Source organism: Osmia bicornis, chromosome 13 (genome assembly GCF_907164935.1).
Source record: "Osmia bicornis bicornis chromosome 13, iOsmBic2.1, whole genome shotgun sequence".
NCBI classification, from domain to species: domain Eukaryota; kingdom Metazoa; phylum Arthropoda; class Insecta; order Hymenoptera; family Megachilidae; genus Osmia; species Osmia bicornis.
In genome coordinates this window covers 2,552,137-2,571,496 of record NC_060228.1, presented here as the reverse complement: position 1 = coordinate 2,571,496, position 19,360 = coordinate 2,552,137, and the positions used below count along the sequence as shown (strand labels likewise).

Genomic DNA, 19,360 nt, shown 5'->3' with positions numbered 1-19,360 from the left:
TAATTGATTATAAGAGTGGCTGGATAACTAGGTTTACATGTTAAAATATAATTCATCACACACATTATGTGTATATTACTTATTATCTTTATCTCTATACTTTCTTATTCTTTATATTATTTCTGAAATGATAGTATAGTTACAAGCAGTCTCCCCAAAAAAATTTTAAGACAATCACTCTCTTCTCATTTTCGAAATAATTATTTTCACACCACCTGACGTTATTCTAATTATAATATTCATTCGAATAATTGAGACCTCACTCTACGAAGACTGAGCAAAGATACACCGATAAAGAAACGTATATCGCAACTCATGCTTGCTTATTATTCGACAAAGTTGCTGTTGAATCTTTTAAATGAAATCTCAACTTTATTAATTGTATCGATAAGATAGCAAAATAATGCAAGCAAAACATCACGGACACGAAAGGAAAAATACTTGATGCAACGGCTAAAATGTCGAGAAACGAGTGTACGTTAATTACTCACGTTAACTGCACTTTGACTTCCTGTTCGCTCGTTTCTCGTCTCATCAAGAACGAAAAAAACTTGTCGTGTTCGTGCACGAAACGGATTCCGCGAGCACGATGCATCGTTATCGTGAAAAACGAATCGAATGGAAAACCTTTATTACTTTTCTATCCAGTAATCCTTAGGAAGCGTAAAAAATTATATCATTTTGGTTTGTTACCATGGAATAAAGGACGAGATTTTCCCCGATGAAATGTAAAAATAATTCACAATCGTCTCGCGGACCAAGACTTAGTAATTCACCGTATAATTGATTAATTAATCTTAATCAAAATAGATTACGGTCGGCGTAAGGACGTTAACGGTCGTACTTTTCAAGCGATTAATTAAACCGTGCATTAATAATTCTGGATTCCATTGTTCCTTCTGTCCGTTTCTCTTTCTCACCCTTTAACGGCGCAACATTGTCACCCCGACCAGTGACCCAACACGCCCACCCGCTCACCATCGTCATCCACGTTTCACCAAACTCACGTGTATACGTATCGCCGTGATTCGAACCGTAGAGTCGCGCGTTGCTAAATACATTCTCGTTTATTATACCTTTACGTACGTGCACGATCACGATCTCACACTCGTCGCCCTATTGTTCCATTGTACCGTGTAATATCCGTCAGCGATATCTCGAACCGTGTCGTACCAGCGGCAAGGTCAATGCAATAAATGCATCGAATAATCATTATTTTAAGTGAACACCAGACTCGCGATTATTGGAAACGAGCGAGAAATCTTGCGGAGTGCATTCTGCAACGGTGCATATGCAATTGCATTGGCATAGGAAAATTGAAAGGATAAATTGGTATTATAAATTATGAAGCGTTTCGTGGATGATCCTATAGTTTTTTAGGGCACGTCAAACAGGCTGTGCATAACAGGGTAGTTGATCGGTCGGGCTGGTATCGATCACGCGACAGCTTCGGTGTAAACGCGTTTCTCCCCTTTCTGTGCGAGGGGCGACATCTAATGTCGTAATGAATCGATAGACATCGTTAACCGTTACGAGAATTCGATTATCACGAAGGGTACTGCGAGTGTGACACACTCGGCTCTTCCTATAGTTCGCCTTCGTGGATGCGGGTAGAAATTTTTCCTCGACAGCTCGTGTTCTAGGAACAGGGTTCGCGCAATCATTCGGCCGCGCCAATTTATTCTTCGTTGCGTGAAAAAGTTCGCGCACCGTCAGCACGTTCGTACTGTTTTTAAACGCGCCGGAAATAAAAAGTGCACGCTCGGCCCTTGCGGAACAGATCGGAAAATATACGTGCAAACAGAGAGATACCGTTGGACGTAGAAAATATTCGTACAGGGATCAATTTTTTTTTTTTTTTCGAAATTTCTATGATACGTAGATTGCAGAAAATCGGGTGTTGGCGTAATTAAGAAAATCTACTTTAGGAAAATAAGAGGGAAACGTGTGAAACGGTTGGAAATTCGAAATTTCTAAAAACCATGGATACACGGAGACGTAACGAGCGGCAACGCAACTGTCGCGTGTCGTCGTGAATAACGACGTCGATATAATCGGGGATTTTCGAACCGGCGCTACCGTGTAACGACCAACGTGACTACGGGCCGTAACAAAAATTTCAAGCATTACGCAATAAATATGGAACAAAAAAAAAGAGAGAAAGAATGAATGGCATCGCTGCAAACAAAACGAATTTCGTGAAACACGTTACACACCCGCTTTTTCCTGTTTTTTTTTTTCCTTTTTTCGCGGGAAATAGATACCTGTGATTCGAAGTTCGATGGGTGTACCACTCGTTTTATTGCGGGGATGTATAACATAGAATAGTGCTAAGATAATTATATAACATTCTATGTAATTTTTAACTCTGAATAATTGAGTACCAAGCATTGCACTTAGAAGACCTAACTACTCGAGCTGTTTACAAAGACAAGATTAGTCGAATCGAAGAATCGTGAGGAGACAAACGTTCGCTAAACGAAAGAACGAAGATGTACCGCCATGATTACCGACAATACGTCTCATTAACATAATAGCGAGAACGAGTAGCGGTCGGAGTACAGCGAGCAAAGGACTTGACTCTGCCGGGTCATTGTCATTTAAATCGCTTTTCGACCGAAACGTCTAACGTTTCAGCGTATTCATCAAAATAGTTTACACCGGTTATTATAGTTCAAAAATTACGGCTAATAACACGAATTATTTAATTAAACAGAGAGCGACTGGTACAACTCTACGGAGGTATAAACGAAGCAGAGATTTGAAGCCGGGAATGAAGTAGACGCTTGTTTAAAAACGATTATTTCACCGGTTAAATAACCTGCTATTTCCTTCGGGATTTTATCGGTCTGAAATACCCGGGTCTACGGATCGCACAGTCTAATGGCACATACTAAAACTGCCTACGGTCACTCGACGTCGAGAACGACCCTAACGGAGGCGGTCCTGAGGATTACTAACGGTAAACGGAAAACTTTTGAATCTCTCGTAACCGTGTAACTATTCTCTGTACGATAGCCTCGTCGTTGTAACTCGAGCTTTTACGAGCGCGTTTCTCTACGCAAGAATTCGTTTGAACGAGAGGATCAAATTCGAATTTTCCCCCTGAGATTTCCTTAAACCTTTCGTTACGTTGTGCTTCGATTAAAAATCGGAGACATCATCTCCGATCATAAATCTCGATGATTGTTTGGTAATTCAATATCGATTAATCGAGTCGTAGGCTCGTTTCCTATGAAATCTCCATTAATGTAACGATAAATAATTACGAAACCGGTGGAATAACGAAATACGTCATAATTAACCGTTAAACGCGTCATTACCGAAATCTGCATTCACGTTCGGAAGTAATCGCTTTAAACGATGTAAATGCTTTCCTAATTTGAATTCCCTGTAGCGGCACGCTCGGAAAGCAACTTTGCTAATTTGCACCGTGCTGATACATTTTACATGGGGGACAGGCATTTATAACTTGAACGCAAAGTTACGAATACCGTAAGCAACTCCCGCCATCAATTGCTCTAGTTTCGCGTGACGTAAACTTAATCTAATCTAACCAGCTGATTGTCAAGGACGACTTTCGTATTATTTATTTGAAAGTTGACTCACGGGGAGAGTCGCCCGAATGATTAATACGTGATTTTTTAACGACCAGTACGACATAAGCGACTCTACCCTGAGTGTACTACTAATTTGATAAATGAAATTGTTCTCTGTACCTTTGTTGTCGTCCGCCGGAAGTGAGCGTCCACCCGTTCGCCGCTTTTCCTTCCTCTTCTTCCGTCAATTTTCTCCACACACTACTCTTTCACCCACGCACCAAAAGAGACCCACGTTCGATCACTGGCGAATCGGACGCATCCTTTCCAGTTTTCTCTTCTCCGTCCTTTATCGCGTCTCTGTCTCGCACTTGCCCTTTGTCCTACTCCGAGTGGGCCGTACGTACGTCTCTACACACGCGAGTTTCTCTATCCATGTGTATCTGTATAGCACAACCAGCCTCTCTCACTGCCCTCTCTTTGTATTCCCACTTTGATTATTCTTCTCTCTCTCCCTCTACGGCAAACACGATCTCTCTGTCTCACTTTCTCGCCGGTGACGATTCTCTCTATCACTTCTGCCCTCTCTGCTCTTCCTTTTTCGCCAACTCGTACGACGTTGTTGTTCGAGTTTCTCGTCTCGTTGTGCCCGTGGTTTTCTTCTTGATTTCACTGGTTTGCACAGAAATCGAATTTCCCGAGGAACCGCATAAAAAGGAGGAACAGCTGCGATCACGGAACGTCGCGATCAGAAGGAGGCGACATTTCTACGCGGTACGGGTAGCGGCGACACGCGATTTCGTGCAAACCCCGAAAGAGAGACCGGTGAAAGGGAGGGAGGGGGGAGAGACGGGGAAGCCGAGAGAAAAAGAAGAAAGAAAGCCGAGCGCCGTCTATAAGCCGGCGAACGGTGAGTTTTCCTTTCCTCCGGACTCCGTTACGACGAGCCTTAGCTTAGCTGTGTTACTGCTGCCGCTGCCGCTGCTGCTGCTGCCCTTCTCTTCGTCTTCTCGGCCGAGAGAGCTCCAACGGCCTCTAAACAATGAATACAATACACCGTGATGGCTGACGTGCGGACAAAACGCGCGCCGCGAACAATGTCCCGCGAAAAAAACGCGCAAGGGTTCTTCTCTGCGCCGCGACGCCACGACAAGAAGAAAAAAAAAGAAAAAATCGAATCGACTAAGGATCCAACGGGGGTCTGTGCTCGTTACCACGCGATACAGATGGATAGAAAAATAAGGAAAGCCAGTCGTCAGACGAAGCGGATCGCGTTTCTTAACGACTTTCGCGTAAACACGCGAATTCTCGTCTGATTCACCGGGCGCCGAGGAAATTCTAGGCTCGCGCCTTTCCGTTTCGTCTTATCTTTTCACCTGACGATAAATCGCGGCTCTTACTGTCGCGACATTGCGTTACAAATATCGCGGGAACTAAATCCGATCTCGGGACAACGCGATTTCTAGTTTTCACAGTGGTTTACGGTAAAAAGTCCGGATTTTCAGCACGTACACACTGTTCTGACTTCGCGCCAGAATGCAGACACACGAGGAGGCTAGAGGTTTTCGTTAAAACGATCACTGCCGCTTCTAGGATACAGTTTGGTCGGAGAAACACGGCACGTTCGCGAGGAACACGACACGGAAACGGACGAGAGGAGAGCAGACGCGTTTCCGTGTGTCACGAGGAGCAGCTCCGAAGCGGATCTAACGACCGGTGCTGCCACGAATATCGAGGAACGATAATGCCTTTGTCTCGTGGAGAGGAAAAATAACACTTCACAGATGCGCCAGCGGTTTCCAAACCGAACCGTCTGGTTCTACTACCTAACCAATAGAAAATGATAATTCTTGCACCAAAATAATCATCTATTGATTGAATAACAAGTAAAATATTTAACGTTAATTATCGTGTCGGTCTGTTCGACCGTACTCGCCCACTTTAGGGTTAAAAATATAAAGAATCCACGCATGCACAACACGCGTATTCCATCGTTTCGCATAGGAAAACGATGCGTACGATTTATTTGCAGCTGTGCAATTATCCCGAATATCTTGCACGAAGCGTTGTTTCGCGCGTGTGTCATCGGCAAAGAGGGCGTTATATAGAGTTCGCGGGCAAACGAGAGCGGGAGTAGACGGGTTCGCTATATAGTTTCCAACGCTATAATACCCTTCGTTTCTAACGCGGAACGATTAAGTAACGAGGCGAGCTTGTACGAGTCTCTCGTTCTCCCCGTGCACGAGAATAAATTCACCCTGCACGCCCCGCGTGAGGATCGATACGCACGATTATTTCGGGAACTCGCCCCGTTCGTTCGTTCCTCGTCGTCGTCGTTGTCGTCGTCGTCGTCGTCGTCGTGCGAGCGAGTTAGCCGCGCGCGACAAAGAACGAGAACTGTGACAGGGACGGACCGACATCCGATGGAAAGAGAAAGAGTACGATACGAAAAGCGGAGAAAGGAAGCGAGCTAGCGAGCGAAAAGAGGAGGGAAAACGAGAGAAGATAGAAAGAAAAGGGAGGCGCCACGTTCGAGAAAAAGAGGGGTAAAAAGGAGTCGGTAGGAGGCCAGGGTGAGATAGAGAGAGAGAGAGAGAGAGAGAGGGAGATGGAGAGAGACCCTTTTTGCCACCCCTGGAACGAAGGCTCTGTATAAGAGGCTCGGGGAAAAGGTCGAGCTAGCACGTAACGTCTCCTCGTCGTAGCGAGCGCGAACGTTGAACGTTTTTCAACGACGACTAGGACGATCGATTTCCATCGAAAACGTGGACACAAGCACCGCCGCACACCACCGGCAGCCCTCGGTCTTTCTCTGTTCGCAAAACGAGTTCATTCGACAGCCGAGTCCCACGATACCACGAGGCCGCGTTGCGTGACCGAACACGAAGCCCCGTCCGTAATAAGCGGCTGAGAATCGTTCCAACCGTATATACGCCAGTCTTTTTCCCTTCGTATAACGAAATACGCTCGACATGTAACCTCGATCAATTTACGGGGCGTCGTAGGCAGATAGAAAATTATGCTCGATACCTGGGCGTTTAAACGGCAACAGTCGCTCCCGTATATCCGCGATACATTCTGCGTTAGAAGAATTCCAGTAAATGTTCGTTTAAACGACGTAAAGTTATCCCCGGATAAGTGTCGCGCCGCGGCTTCAAATGGCGATACTTAACGGGGTATTAATGTACATGCTAATCTATCGTTTCTGTCTTTTTACCAATCGAAAACGAATTCCAACGATCGGAGGCAGCTGAAAGAGAGAGAGCTGTTAAAAGGCTGCTCCAAGTGAACGGTGTATCCTTTCTTCTTTTTCTTACTTTCACACGTCATAGGCGAATCGATTTAACGAGAAGATCGCGAGCCAACAATCTTTCCCGAGATGTGTTATTCGAGGAAACTGCGCGTGGTTGGCGAAACACAGTTACGAGCCGCATTTTCGTATCGACTACTGGGCCAAGCGATGAAACAAGGTCGACGCGACGAGCTATTTATCTAAAACGGTGAAATCTTCTGAAACGTATCTCTAGATACGAATACTCGATTCCCTAACGGTGATTATAAGTCCTCTCGGTAATTGAATTGCCCCGAAACTAACGACTTTGAGAAAATTTATCATCGCCAGCCAGGGATTAGCGATATTTCCACGAATCGATTGAATTCCATAGCAAAGTTCAGATTACACGGCCAGTTGGGTGACAAACATTTATTCATTCACGAGGCGTTCGGTAACCGACTTAAAGGATTCATAGATTCTTTATTCATGTATGCTAATTGCGCTCCACGGATTACGCCGGTTAGTCACGAGATTCATCAACGTTGAAGGGTTAACGCGTCGTTTACATTCGCTGAATCTAATGTTTCCACGTTTCTGTGCAATTGTCGTGCAACCAATTATCAGCTGGCAAGACCATTTAAACCGTACACGTATGCGAACGCTGACTTACATACGTTGATCGAGCAACGGCGACACCGTCGTCTCTTCCGTCATTAGTCACGTTTCGATTTCGTAAGACTATCGATCCTTGCACGGAAAATACGCCCTCTTTGTCTCTTTATCATCTTCCAACGGATACCATTATCGTCTCAACGGTGAACGCGAAAATTTTACCGATAACTAGGCTAACTCTCGATATCTAATGAATCAATTCAACGAGTTCGATAAAAAGAGACAAAACACGCGCATGTGTGTATCTGGTTTTAATACGTGGGTCATCGGTGCCACGTATCGAAGATAAAAACAACCGTGCGTTATGCTTTGCACTTGCTATCTTATGTAGGTAATTAATATAATATTAAGACGAAGAGTGAATCTACGTTTCCACGTGAACTAAGAACTATTTTAAAGCGAGGAGACTCGACGAATTTACTTTTTCGTTCAGCTGCGTTCAAAGATCAGCAATAAACTGAAAACCGGACGTACACGAGCGAGCCAGGTAGGCTGATCGAAAGAATCAGCCACGACACAGCTTGAATGACCAAGGGAGATCGTTCTGTCCGAAATATACTTCTGACCGTCAACGCTTAGCATTTTTCTTGATACCCGAACACTGAATCTAACAGTGATCGTTAACGAATAACTAAAGGAAAAAAATTTCTGTATGTATATATGTAAAATAGAAACGAGAAATTTGTGTTTCTTTGTTCAATAGAGATTGGTATCCGATCGTAGAGAAGAAAGAAAGATTCACCACAAAGTTACGCTCGAAAAGATCGGCAGATCGGTGAGAAGAAACGCGGAAATGAAGCGTCTGCGTGAAAAGGCAATCGAGTGTCGGGATAACTGTTTCTCGAACGTTATCGATCTATTTGTCATCGACGTAAGGTGCAACCGAGCCGAGATTACGACGCGGAGGCCGGAATTTTGCTAGAAAACCAGAACGCGGCTAAGCATGGCCGAATGAGAGACTATATCTCGGTTTGTACGTCCTTCCGTTGCGTTATCGTTTGACCGATCCTCCCCTCCTTCCCTCGCTATCTACACGGTTACCTATCCATCGATAAAGACACGTACAATTCGATGTACATATAATTCCTCGAACCGATCTCGTGGCAGCAAATTTGGTTACAAATTTAGAACGTTTCGCGAACACCTGCCAATTTCTGTTCAAAATCCGATCCGCCACGTTTCCTCGCTACTTCGAACGCTCGCAACACTCGAAAATATATCACCGACGAGTGATCCGTTATTTAAGGTCCAAATTGACCCTGCGGAATTTAAATCTATAGCCGTTTCCCTGCTCCGAAACGGATAGAAGTCTAACGATGGGCGTTTCGAAGATTTCAAACGAAATATCGTTGAACATAAGTGTTCCATCGAAATTCTGAAAAAGCGTGGAAAAGAGTAGAATCTCGGTAGGAACGAGGTCCAGTCGGTGGTCTCCAGTGGAGCGGCACTCGACGCAAAGAAAAGAAGTGCTCTCTCTGCGAGAAGTCGCGAAACGGCGCGTATATATCTCGTTTCTTCGCGTCGATTTAGGTCGTTAACGGTAAAACGGCGTTCGCGCTCGCGAAACCAACGAAGACCCGTTACGACGACGGCTCTCGATTTTGCTGACGTTAACCCGTGATTGCTCGTGGTAATTGCACCTGCACGAAAATTGCGTCACCGTTGCATCGCGTTCAGAACGCTCCAACGTTTCCACGATCCTCCGAACCGAAGACCCACGTTTTCAATCCCAACCTTTACATCTCTTTGTCTCTACCCTTCGATTCCACGGTACCTTCCGAAAGATGTTCACGAAATACCGATGCCCGGTTCGTTTTTAACCAGAAATTTCGAGTGTTCTTCGGAGGAGAATGACAACCGTTAATCGCAACGAACACAAGCGTCATCGATGCTAATCTCTCAGATGTTTCGAACGCGATCGACGAATCGGACAATGGAATTCGGTACTCCAAGAAACACGTCCAGACTACTATTTCAAAGATTTTTTAAAATTTTCTTGACTCCAATAAAATATTGTTTATGGGCAATAGTAATCATTCTTATATTTAGATAATAGTTCAACAAGTTTCACGTTTTTTATTGGCACTATTAGGTTATCCCATAAATAGTTTCTCTCAGTTCACTATTTTTCTATGATTTTTTACACTCTGTTAAATTTTCATTAACCCTTTAGGGACGAAGCGTTCCTAACCTTGCACAGAATATTATTAATTTAAAATAAAAAAAATAATAATCCCATTCTTCAAAGAATACATTATAAATCTTAGTTTTTACACTTCGAGCCGTGTTTTCTATCAAAAATATAACGCAATGTGTATTAATTATAAATTACTATGACAATTATGTTTGGACACATGCGTGCATCGTCCCCAAGGGGTTAAAAAATTCAAAATCCTCGAAGCCGATCAATGACATTATTTACGGGGATAACCTAACGTTCATTGTTAATTGTGGTGCATGAATTATCGTATCTTACCTAATGAATTTCGTTGCTCCTCGTGTGTCGTATTTAACAACCGTGAATCTTCCTTGCACTTTTCCCGATCGTACAACAGAATCAGACGAGCACAGTATCGAATAAGATCGAAGGAACACTAACGACCTCACCTATCGATTTACGATCTATCGATTTCCTTATTCACCGATGCACAACCGTCTGTCACAAGCTGACGTATCAACGATCCCCCCCCCCGTTGCGTTTTTTTCCCCCCCGGCACCACTTATCAAACGAACGAACAACGAAACAAACTCGCGTGTTTCACAAATAAATAAATATTTTATTATTCCCGTGTCTAAAAGAGCGGCTTGGTTCTCGTCGATGCTCACCCGTAGTTCTCTTACCTACCGTTGTCAAATACTCCGTTCGCGTGTCACGTCGCGCCTAACCAGCCTGGCTGCACCTTCGATTCGACGAAATTGTAATATCATTCCACGTCTCCCAACACACGGGACGAGACCTTCGACAGAAGACCTTCGGTTGTATGCGTGAGGGACGCGCAGGTAAAACACGGCGTAGAACTGGCAATTTCGGGCCCCGGAACCGAACTGAAGAAAGGCACGGAACAGAGGAAAAATATTGTATCGGCTCCGTTCGTGTCCCTCCCGGGTTGGTGGCGTCCCGAAGAAACGAGAAGCCGTTAAACGACGATCGCACAAAGGACAATCGATGCCCTATCTCTTTCTCTCTCACTCTCTCACGCTCTCTCGCTCTATATCTCGATTTTATACATATTATACTATCACTGAAGACTCTTCGTCGCACTAATTTCACACAAGTTATACCCGTGAATCACGCTACGAACCACTTATGCAATTTCGTTATTGTCGAAGCCGACTATTTATTTATTTCTCTACGGATTCACTCGCGCGTCAACGCGTGCTTGTTTCTTTCTATGAACGTACGACCGTCTATCGATAGCGATTGAATTGTTTTGTGTTCGTTAAACTTCACGTTGTCCGCCCAAACGAATCGTCGTGCTCGCGTTATTTCACGTCCGTACGTCGCGGGCGCCGATGGCGGAATGAACCGGTGGCGCCGCGAGCGCCGACACAGGCGCCCTCGCGAACTAACCCCAGTACCTCCGACTCCGGCTCCGGCTCCGGCAGCAACACAAACACCAAGGGAATCGTTACCAATACAGAAACGTACCCTATACCCGGTACCCGGTTGCTTCTCTCTCATCGATGCCAGAAATATACGCCGCACGAATACACGGAAAATGAGTCGGATCGTACGACAGCTACACTCCGCCGAATCTATAATGGATATTCGCACCGACGGACCACCTGGCCCGCCTCCCCTCGCTACAACCTCTAACGGGTGTCCGATGGATTTTCAAACACTCCAATGATCATGCAACGATCGTGCAACTACGTTTTCACGTTTAACGACGATCAGCTACTTTAACTTTCTTGAAAGAGTTGTATCGTTACGCATAATTGCAAATCTGTAATTAACGACACGTGTTATTAAAGATGAATAAATTGCGAACGTTTATGCAAATACTGTGAAACAAATTATTTCATTTTCTCTTACGTACCATGTAATTTACATATTCTGCTTTTTTACCATCGTCGATTACGCTCCAAAGTTTTTCAATACTATGTGGATTCGAATCACTTGGAACGTCTTAAGTCGTGAATCGTGAGTCTTGACAGGTCTTGAGTTTGTAAGGTTTCGATAGGTCTTGAAAGTCTTGATCAAGACTCTCAAGACTTCTGGCTTTCGAATAAAATTTCAAGTTCGAGTACGCTCGAATCGCTTGAAAAGCCGCAACAGAGTGTAGAGAACATACATCGTTAGTATCATTTGGATGCACCCTGCTATTTTTCTGGCTATGACTCAAGCGACGAATTCACGAAGGGTTCGTTTCATCGATTATACAGGGTGCTACGAACTTTCTATTACACGGTGATAATCAAGAAAAATTGATTAACGATCGTTACTAGGTGATAGAACATTCTAATTTATAAAATCTGCATTTTCTCCGGAGTATACCTACGTTAAAAGTTACGTTGCTGCTGATTTCGCTTTCGCCTAGTGCTCTTTTGTGCGAACTCCGGAAGAAGAATCGAGGGTTTCTAACGGGTGTCTTCTAATTCATTATCCTTTGCCTGGTTTCAAACAATAGCTGACAATATTAACGAGTTAAAACTAGTTCAATGTCCGTTTAAATCAAATATATCGAAAGGTTGAAATGATTCTCACAGGAGACACGTGTATAATTGCATTCGTTAACCTCGATATCGATGAAAATATTTACGTAGCTCTTAAGAAAAGCAAAGTGAAACTTCCACTTTACTTCCTTCCTTCCTTCCTTCCGAACATAAGTTGATTATTGTTACGGATAACTGCGAATAAGATTGATGCAGTTACCTCGTTACCTTCTTGTCGTAATCGTAATAAAAACATCCAGTGTACTCGAACTCTGCTCCCTGTAACTACGTTAATTGGCTCGGGAACAGCCCCTTCCGATCCACCGGGTGTCTACCTTTCCATTCGGCTTCATTCTTTCACGAATAGTATCAATTTTCGATTCTTCAATTCCCTTCTTCGGTGTGTCGAGCTATTTTCGAGGAAAAAAAAAAACAAAAGTCATTAATTTTGGAGCATTATTTGACAGAAATATTATGGGCAACGCGGTGGTAGTTTTTATAAGAAATCGATCAGCTACCGAAGCGAGGCGAATTTCGCAACAGGATTCACTGCCACGTTCTGCGGCAGTATTATGCATTATTCACGTTCAGCTATCATAACATGTAATTAGTTCCGTCGCGTAGTAACGCGTTTCCTTATTTACATCTGGCGGTAGCAGACGGCAAAGTAGGAGCAAACGAAGAAAAAGCTGACGCGTACGAATTCAACTGTATCTCTCTTCCGATGTAATCTTGGAAATAGAGGGACTTCGAGGAAACTCATTACAACTGCTCGCACTTTGTCGTCGTCGTCCTCCGTCGTCGTCGTCGTCGTCGTCGTCGCGATGCGTTGCGCCGACTCGAAAGCATTGGCGGACGCTCGTTTTCTTATCCGAAGAAAGAGAAAAGCCGTTCCCTTTCTGGTTAAACTCCGTCTCGTTTCTCCGATATCCGTTAACACAACACACGGAAATACTTACGCCGATGGGGAAGATACGGAACGCCGTGGTACGCTCGACGATGCGACTTCTAAGTAGCCAAGAATTTCTTCCTGATATATTAATAGAGTACACCGAAGATCAACGAACTGTCTGTGTTACTGAAATACATTCATATTATTTTGATTACGTAACAAGCGGTAACGAGTACTAACGCGTAAACTCAACTCGTCTAACCTCGTCGTCCTAGGTAATTAGCGACTATCCGTCAATTAACCGTTGAATCGGTAATCACCATCGATTCTTCATTTGCATATCTATTATAATGGAAATCTTCATCTCGAACGCTCGAATGTGTCTAAAATGACAAAATCTTCAGCATTGCGGAGGGAAGTCGTCGACGACTCGACGTCGGCGTAGCGAATCGGTAAACGGTATAAAATTAATCGAGCCACCGAGTACCTGTTTCGTGCGGTGGTCGCATTTTGTCGCGTTTCTCGTCGTTGCGCCGGCTCGAAAGTATCGGACAGTCGTTTCCCATCCAGAGAAAGAGAGGAGTCGGAGTCGTTTGGTTCGTTCGTTCGTTCGGTCGCGTACCTCGCGAACCACGACGCGTAAAGAAAGAAGAAAAGGAAAAGGGGGGAGCTGAGGAGACACGTTGCGAGGGTGAAAGGGAAAAGAGGGAGCTATGTTGGATGGTGAAGAGGATGGAAGGGGTTAGTAGCGGGACCGGGAGACGGCAAGGCGGTGAGGAAGAGGCCAGGAACGAGAAGAGGAAGGGAAAAAAGGCGCGTCGTCCGAGTGGATGCGATACGCCGTGCCGTGCCATGCCGCGGAGATCGTACGCAATGCCTCTGGCTATCAACGCGACTCGCGAAAGCTTAAACGACCAGGGAACGTTCTCGTCTTACCGGGCTACGTGAATTTCTGTCGCTCCTCTTCTTCTTACTCGCTACACACACCTGCGAGATAATGTCTGGTATAATAGCTTCTGCACCAGACTCGACCAGTCTCCTAGTAATCTTTCTAATTTTAACCCTTGTTAGAGTAATCAAAACGAATGACGATACGGTTCTTGGTATTACAGAAAGGAGCGCACGAATGATAACAAGTTTTTATTGAAAAAATTATTGAACGCTTCGACTGTCACTCGAATCAAGCTGACTCGTGAATTGAAACAAGAATTGGCTCTAAAATGACGAAAATATTAAGGTTGAATTTGAAAAAAACCAGAAGGGTTAAACTGAGTAAGAAAGTAAGTAGGATCGTGGTGGAAGAATGGAAGATCTATGATTTATGCATGCGCGCGTCTCGAATACTCGCTCGAGTATTTTTCTATGGCTGCACACGTAAAGAGGAAACTCGCGGCGTTCGCGGGGGTCGTAAATACGGTATTCATGGCTGAACGGAAGACAAATATTTTCGAGAATCGAGTAGGCATTGAGACATTCAATACCGCGAGACCTGTACCCGTGCAAAGATGCAAATACAGATGTAATATACAACCGTGGGTTGCGTAACGCGCGAATCGCGTGAAAGATTAACGAAGATTGATCCCTTTCTGCAGCGACGCGTATTTATTTGTAACCTTGACACACTAGCCGAGTCTCTCTTCCTAGTTTCGAGACGGCTGAGTCTTGAAATTTCCATATGGTTCGCCAATGAATCGCGAAACAAATTCATATTTACGAAAAATTCATTGTTCCAGGAAAAATGTAGGGCAGCTATGCGAAATTACGATGTGTTCTCGCGTCGCTGTCGTATGTCACCTAGAGATCATTCGCATCGCTCGCGCGTATATCGATAACGAGTAATATCGCGATACGATGCACGGCGATATTTCATCTACTTTACAAGAGATCGTGGTGTAGGTACGCGTATGAAAGGTGGCGGTGACGTAACGAGCGAAGCGTACAGAGACAAATGGAATCTGCGTTGATTACTCGACTCGTAGAACTCTCTTTCTGTGTATTCAAACGTTGAACTGCTTGGAATCATTGCACTCTCGCTCGTACCTTACGTCTGCCTACAGGGTAATCCATTTGCGGCCATTACGCGTAGACGTCGCGTATCGATATCCCTGGCGAAATCCAGCCGAATTACAGGCGGTAAAACGATTTCAAAGGGAAGGGGTTACGCTCAGCTCCGGTACGTTTATCATCGAATTGTAATCATTGCAATCGTTGCGATATCACGAGAAGATTGCAGGAATTCGGCAAAAATCATTCGTCCGCAACGGGCTTTAACCGAGTATGGATCGAGCTTTAGGAGGCGGACGCGCGGATCTCTTTGTGCAACACGAGGGCCGCAGGGCCATCTTCTTTCTCCGCTGTTGGACGGCCTCTGATACCTATTCCCCTCCTTCTTTCCCGGGTTTCTCGTCTTCCTTCTTCAGCAGCGGTAACGGCAGCACCCAGCAGCAGCAGCAGCGTCTCCTCTGACGCCGCTCCTCTGTCCTCTCGCGACGAGTCATCTCGTTTAGGTCGTGGCAAGCCGGCAAAGAGGGAACGAGGAGGACCCGACGCCGCGATGCACGACGAGAGGGGAGATCACCTCTGGCTGCGGCGATGCGAAAGAGGGACGGAGAGGAAAGCAAGGGCCGGTGTGAGCCAAGGAACGAGGAGAGGAACCGTGAAGAGAGGCGACAGGGTCGAGGGAGAGTAGCTACGGGACAGAAGGATATATGGCTGTGTATTATGTACTCGGGAACCGTGTTACATACGCCTTCGTTCCTACGTGTATGTAAAGGTGCGTCTCCACCGGTGTTCGCAAACAGCTCGCGAATTCTTCCTTCTACGAATCGCGTGTTCTCCAGATAGATATCAAGGATTCGTCCGGAAAGTCGGCGACGCACGGGCACCTGTTCGAGTATCGAGCCCTAGTGCCCATGCTTACACATTTAAATAAAGGGTAGCGTACCTGAAAAGATTACTAATATTGCAAAATGTTTGCGAGAAGTATTCATGAACCGTTTACCGGTGAATACGCACCTTAAGCGAGCAGGTGTGTGTATGTACGTTTCCTCGTGCACGTACCGCGATCATACGTAGGTGTGTTGGTTTTGCGGTGGTATTGTGTATCCTAGACGTTGTGTGCGAAGGTGTGCGGAACCTTTGCTCGCTTCTCACGCGAGAATCTCTCCTAACCAGCTCGCATCGAAGATGTTGGCGAACATGGAATCACGCGAGTCGCGTAAAAAATGATCCTGCCGATCCTGCGGCGAAAAGGTGGGGAAGGACGCCGTTGGCCATCGAAAAAGATCCGATAATGGCAGGCCGAATGGACGAACGCAAGCAACCAACGGAGATTCGAGCAGTGTTCGTGGGTGGAGTAGAACGGCGGGGAACAGTGCCAGACAAATTGCGACTGATAATTATCGTTGGTGCTGGACAGGGAAAGGGATATCGAGGTAGCCTCGCCACCAGATAGAATGGCCAATTTTTTGATGGCCACCGACCGTCTGCGGAGGAGGAAATAGCTTGAAAGCGTTTAATTCGGAAACGACTGGGAAATTGATGATGGATTTCTAGAATGAAAAGGCATTGCACCATTTCATGAATATCTACGCTCCTCTCCTTACATTGATTAATATATAATAGTATTTACCTTTATTTTAAGATTTCTAAAACCTTTGGATTTCGATATGCAGACTTCGTAAGGATCGATCTACTTTTTCCAAATTAATCCATCAGTCTTAAACTTGTAAAATTTTCAATCAGCTTTGAATTACATTCGAATAATTAATTTATTTGTTACAAGACATCGAGCGAACTCTAGTGATCGGAATTATTAACATTGATTACGTCGTATGATTTCATTAGTATCGACGTAAGGTAAGCCGAGTCTTTATCATATTTCATAATTCAGAAATACGCGGGAAATAATCCATTCATTTAAAATGTTTACTTTTACCGATCTTATTGTTAATCTAATTTTAATTCAACTTATATGAAAATTAGATTACTGTATTTTTGGATATGGGCAAAGCTGTGAATTCTTTTTCCCAAATGCTATCCAAGCAGCTATAGGATAGTTCTTGAGGAACCAATAAGTTACTATCAGTGTATAATTAAAAATGACCCGAGTAACTTTACCGATATAAGGAACATCTGGAAAATAGAGTCTGTCAATTTATAATCTACTCTTAATTGAAAAATAAAACGATATTCGTCCTGTGGTTTCTAAGCAAACCGCAGGAGACGATATTAAGTCACTTACTGCACAAGTATAATAACCATTCACGTCGTTTCATATTGTAATAAGAGTACCATCCGTGAGGTTCTTTATCTAAAACAGACAAGTCCATTTAACTTCGCGTAAAGCGATTAGAAATTTCAAATAGAAGATAAACTAACATTTCAGTCCTGTCAGTTTGTAGGTGAGATCAAAAAATGCTGGTACGTTCATCGACACATCGGCATACCACATGCCATTTATAGCATTCGATGCCAATTTCAGAAATTCTGGATCCGGATCCTCCATATGTTTCACAAGTATCTCCTTTGCGATCTTTTTGCATACTTCCGTTGTTTCTAATACTGTTCTTCTGCAGATGTTTATTCTGAATGATTAAAAAATGTCATTAAAATAGAAATAAAGATTACTGGTTATCGATTTCCACACACTTGATTACCGATCCTCTATGCCCAACAGATGACCGGTGACGCGCCAGAAATGATCGAAGCCCATTCGTTGCTCCTGTGTTCCATGTGCCAGTCCCACGTGTTCAGGGCACACGAAGACAAACCCTATGAAGCCAAACTGCGTGATCGCCATATCCTTCTGGTAGATGCCATTAAGACCCTGCAGAATCCGTCTCTTGCTGGCATTCGCGTGTTTCCATCGTATCGCGTTCAACGCTTTGAACCACCTTAAACGCACAGAGGTAACCAATTATATTTATCGTCAACACGGAATGCGTTCTGAAAACTCACTTTGAATTCGGGTCGAGCATGTCGGCATTGAATAACTCGTAAATGAGCAGCAACGTCTCCGAGAATCGCTTGAAGGATAAGCAGACGGTGTTGCTCTGCCTCGTGTACCGGAGCACCTGTGGACATTCATTCGTTCAAGTGTTTTTTAGTTAAAAGAACAGGGGAATGTTAGACCCTCTCAGGTTCCTCCCTGAGTTCCTCCAAAACTGAGGGTTAATAGCTGGCAGAAGCCTACATTTAACAATAAGGGTACACAGGATGTAACACTAATATGCGGGACACCTCTTCAAGGAACAACTCAGCACTTCACCTGGCTCATAAGATTGTACCAATTGCACAATATTGTTCACAGCCATCGAGTTGAGTTTGGTTGAAGAACTTTATGAGAAACTATAACTGATAACGACGTGATTACCTCTAGAATATCTGGAACGGCCAATATCGCAATTAGCCCTGCTAAATGTGCAGTCGCGAATCCTAGCAAATTTTCCTGGTAATATTCCTGACCTCTAAAATTGGAACGTTCGTGAGTCACTTGAAATTTCAGGTCATATGTACATTATCGAATTTCACGGATCTAGCTGCTTTTTTATACTTACAATTTAAATAACCTTTCGTCGAACCATTCTGGGAGGTCGTCCGGTGTTACTTTTACGAATTTCGAGTCGATGACCGATCTATCTTCTAGGATCAGTTTGAAATGTTCGTCCACCGTTGCTGGTTGAACTATTTCAACAATTAGATTAATCTTACTTTATATACAGAAATCATAATGAATTGAGTATCTTACAAAAAGACACTCACGTTCATCGATATGTTTCTTTTTTGCCATTGTTTGTCGCGAAGCAAAATCTGCTGACATAAAAACTCGTCGCTTATAATACTTTTTGATATGCGTATAGTATTCAAATATGATAAAATCCAATTTGAACTTTCAACGTTTGGTGAAAAATTACACTTGATAGTTGCTGTCACTTATCCGTGACTTTGATACTTTGGTATTTTTAATTCACTGATTCAAATTTTTAAGTAATTTAAAAGATTCCTTTGACACTTATCACTTGTTTCAAGTTTAATCTGTTCGACGAGAAAGAAGCCTTCCACGAGCCGTGATAAGCGGTGCACAGTGGCTAACTGACTGACTGACTTAGTGCAAGCGTCATTTAATCTGCTGGCGAGGTATATTTCCATCCCGCAGTCAATGGGATGTCATTACCATTCGCGTAACGATCTGATATTATTATCAGTATGCTACGTAGGAAGTTAACATGGCTGCTGAGTTAATGATTGCTTGACTCTTGGACTGTGTTAATCACTTTCTAAATAAAATTGTTCAGGCGACCTTCAGACTTAGATCAGACGGCAGAT

At 44.1% G+C, this 19,360-nt stretch overlaps 2 protein-coding genes and 1 long non-coding RNA gene across 19 annotated transcripts in view; all 3 read right to left on the bottom strand.

The window, feature by feature from the left end:
* LOC114880598 (bromodomain adjacent to zinc finger domain protein 2B) overlaps positions 1–11,368 on the bottom strand; it is a 96,156-nt gene extending 84,788 nt beyond the window's left edge. For 5 of the 17 annotated variants that reach the window (XM_029196763.2, XM_029196774.2, XM_029196776.2 and 2 more), the window contains exons 1-2: positions 9,962–11,074; positions 3,720–4,574 (exon numbers count right to left, since the gene is read on the bottom strand). The gene's annotated coding sequence lies outside the window, so the exon portion shown is untranslated. Of the gene's footprint in view, positions 1–3,719; positions 4,575–9,961; positions 11,075–11,134 lie in introns of those variants that run through there. The other 12 variants (XM_029196778.2, XM_029196781.2, XM_029196783.2 and 9 more) reach the window with 6 other exon arrangements.
* A 531-nt stretch (positions 11,369–11,899) lies between these two features.
* On the bottom strand, positions 11,900–13,361 carry LOC123988401. The gene is made up of 3 exons (XR_006830006.1): positions 13,296–13,361; positions 13,101–13,219; positions 11,900–12,551 (listed from the first exon to the last, which is right to left on the bottom strand). It is a non-coding gene; the product is annotated as an uncharacterized LOC123988401 (long non-coding RNA).
* A 3,270-nt stretch (positions 13,362–16,631) lies between these two features.
* Positions 16,632–19,324, bottom strand: LOC114880597. The gene is made up of 8 exons (XM_029196762.2): positions 18,797–19,324; positions 18,592–18,718; positions 18,408–18,501; positions 17,993–18,108; positions 17,692–17,928; positions 17,414–17,619; positions 17,277–17,345; positions 16,632–17,167 (listed from the first exon to the last, which is right to left on the bottom strand). Exons 1-8 carry the CDS (start codon positions 18,852–18,854, stop codon positions 17,019–17,021), a joined length of 1,056 nt encoding a protein of 351 aa, XP_029052595.1. The 5' UTR covers positions 18,855–19,324; the 3' UTR covers positions 16,632–17,018.
* Between the last annotated feature and the right edge of the window lie 36 nt (positions 19,325–19,360).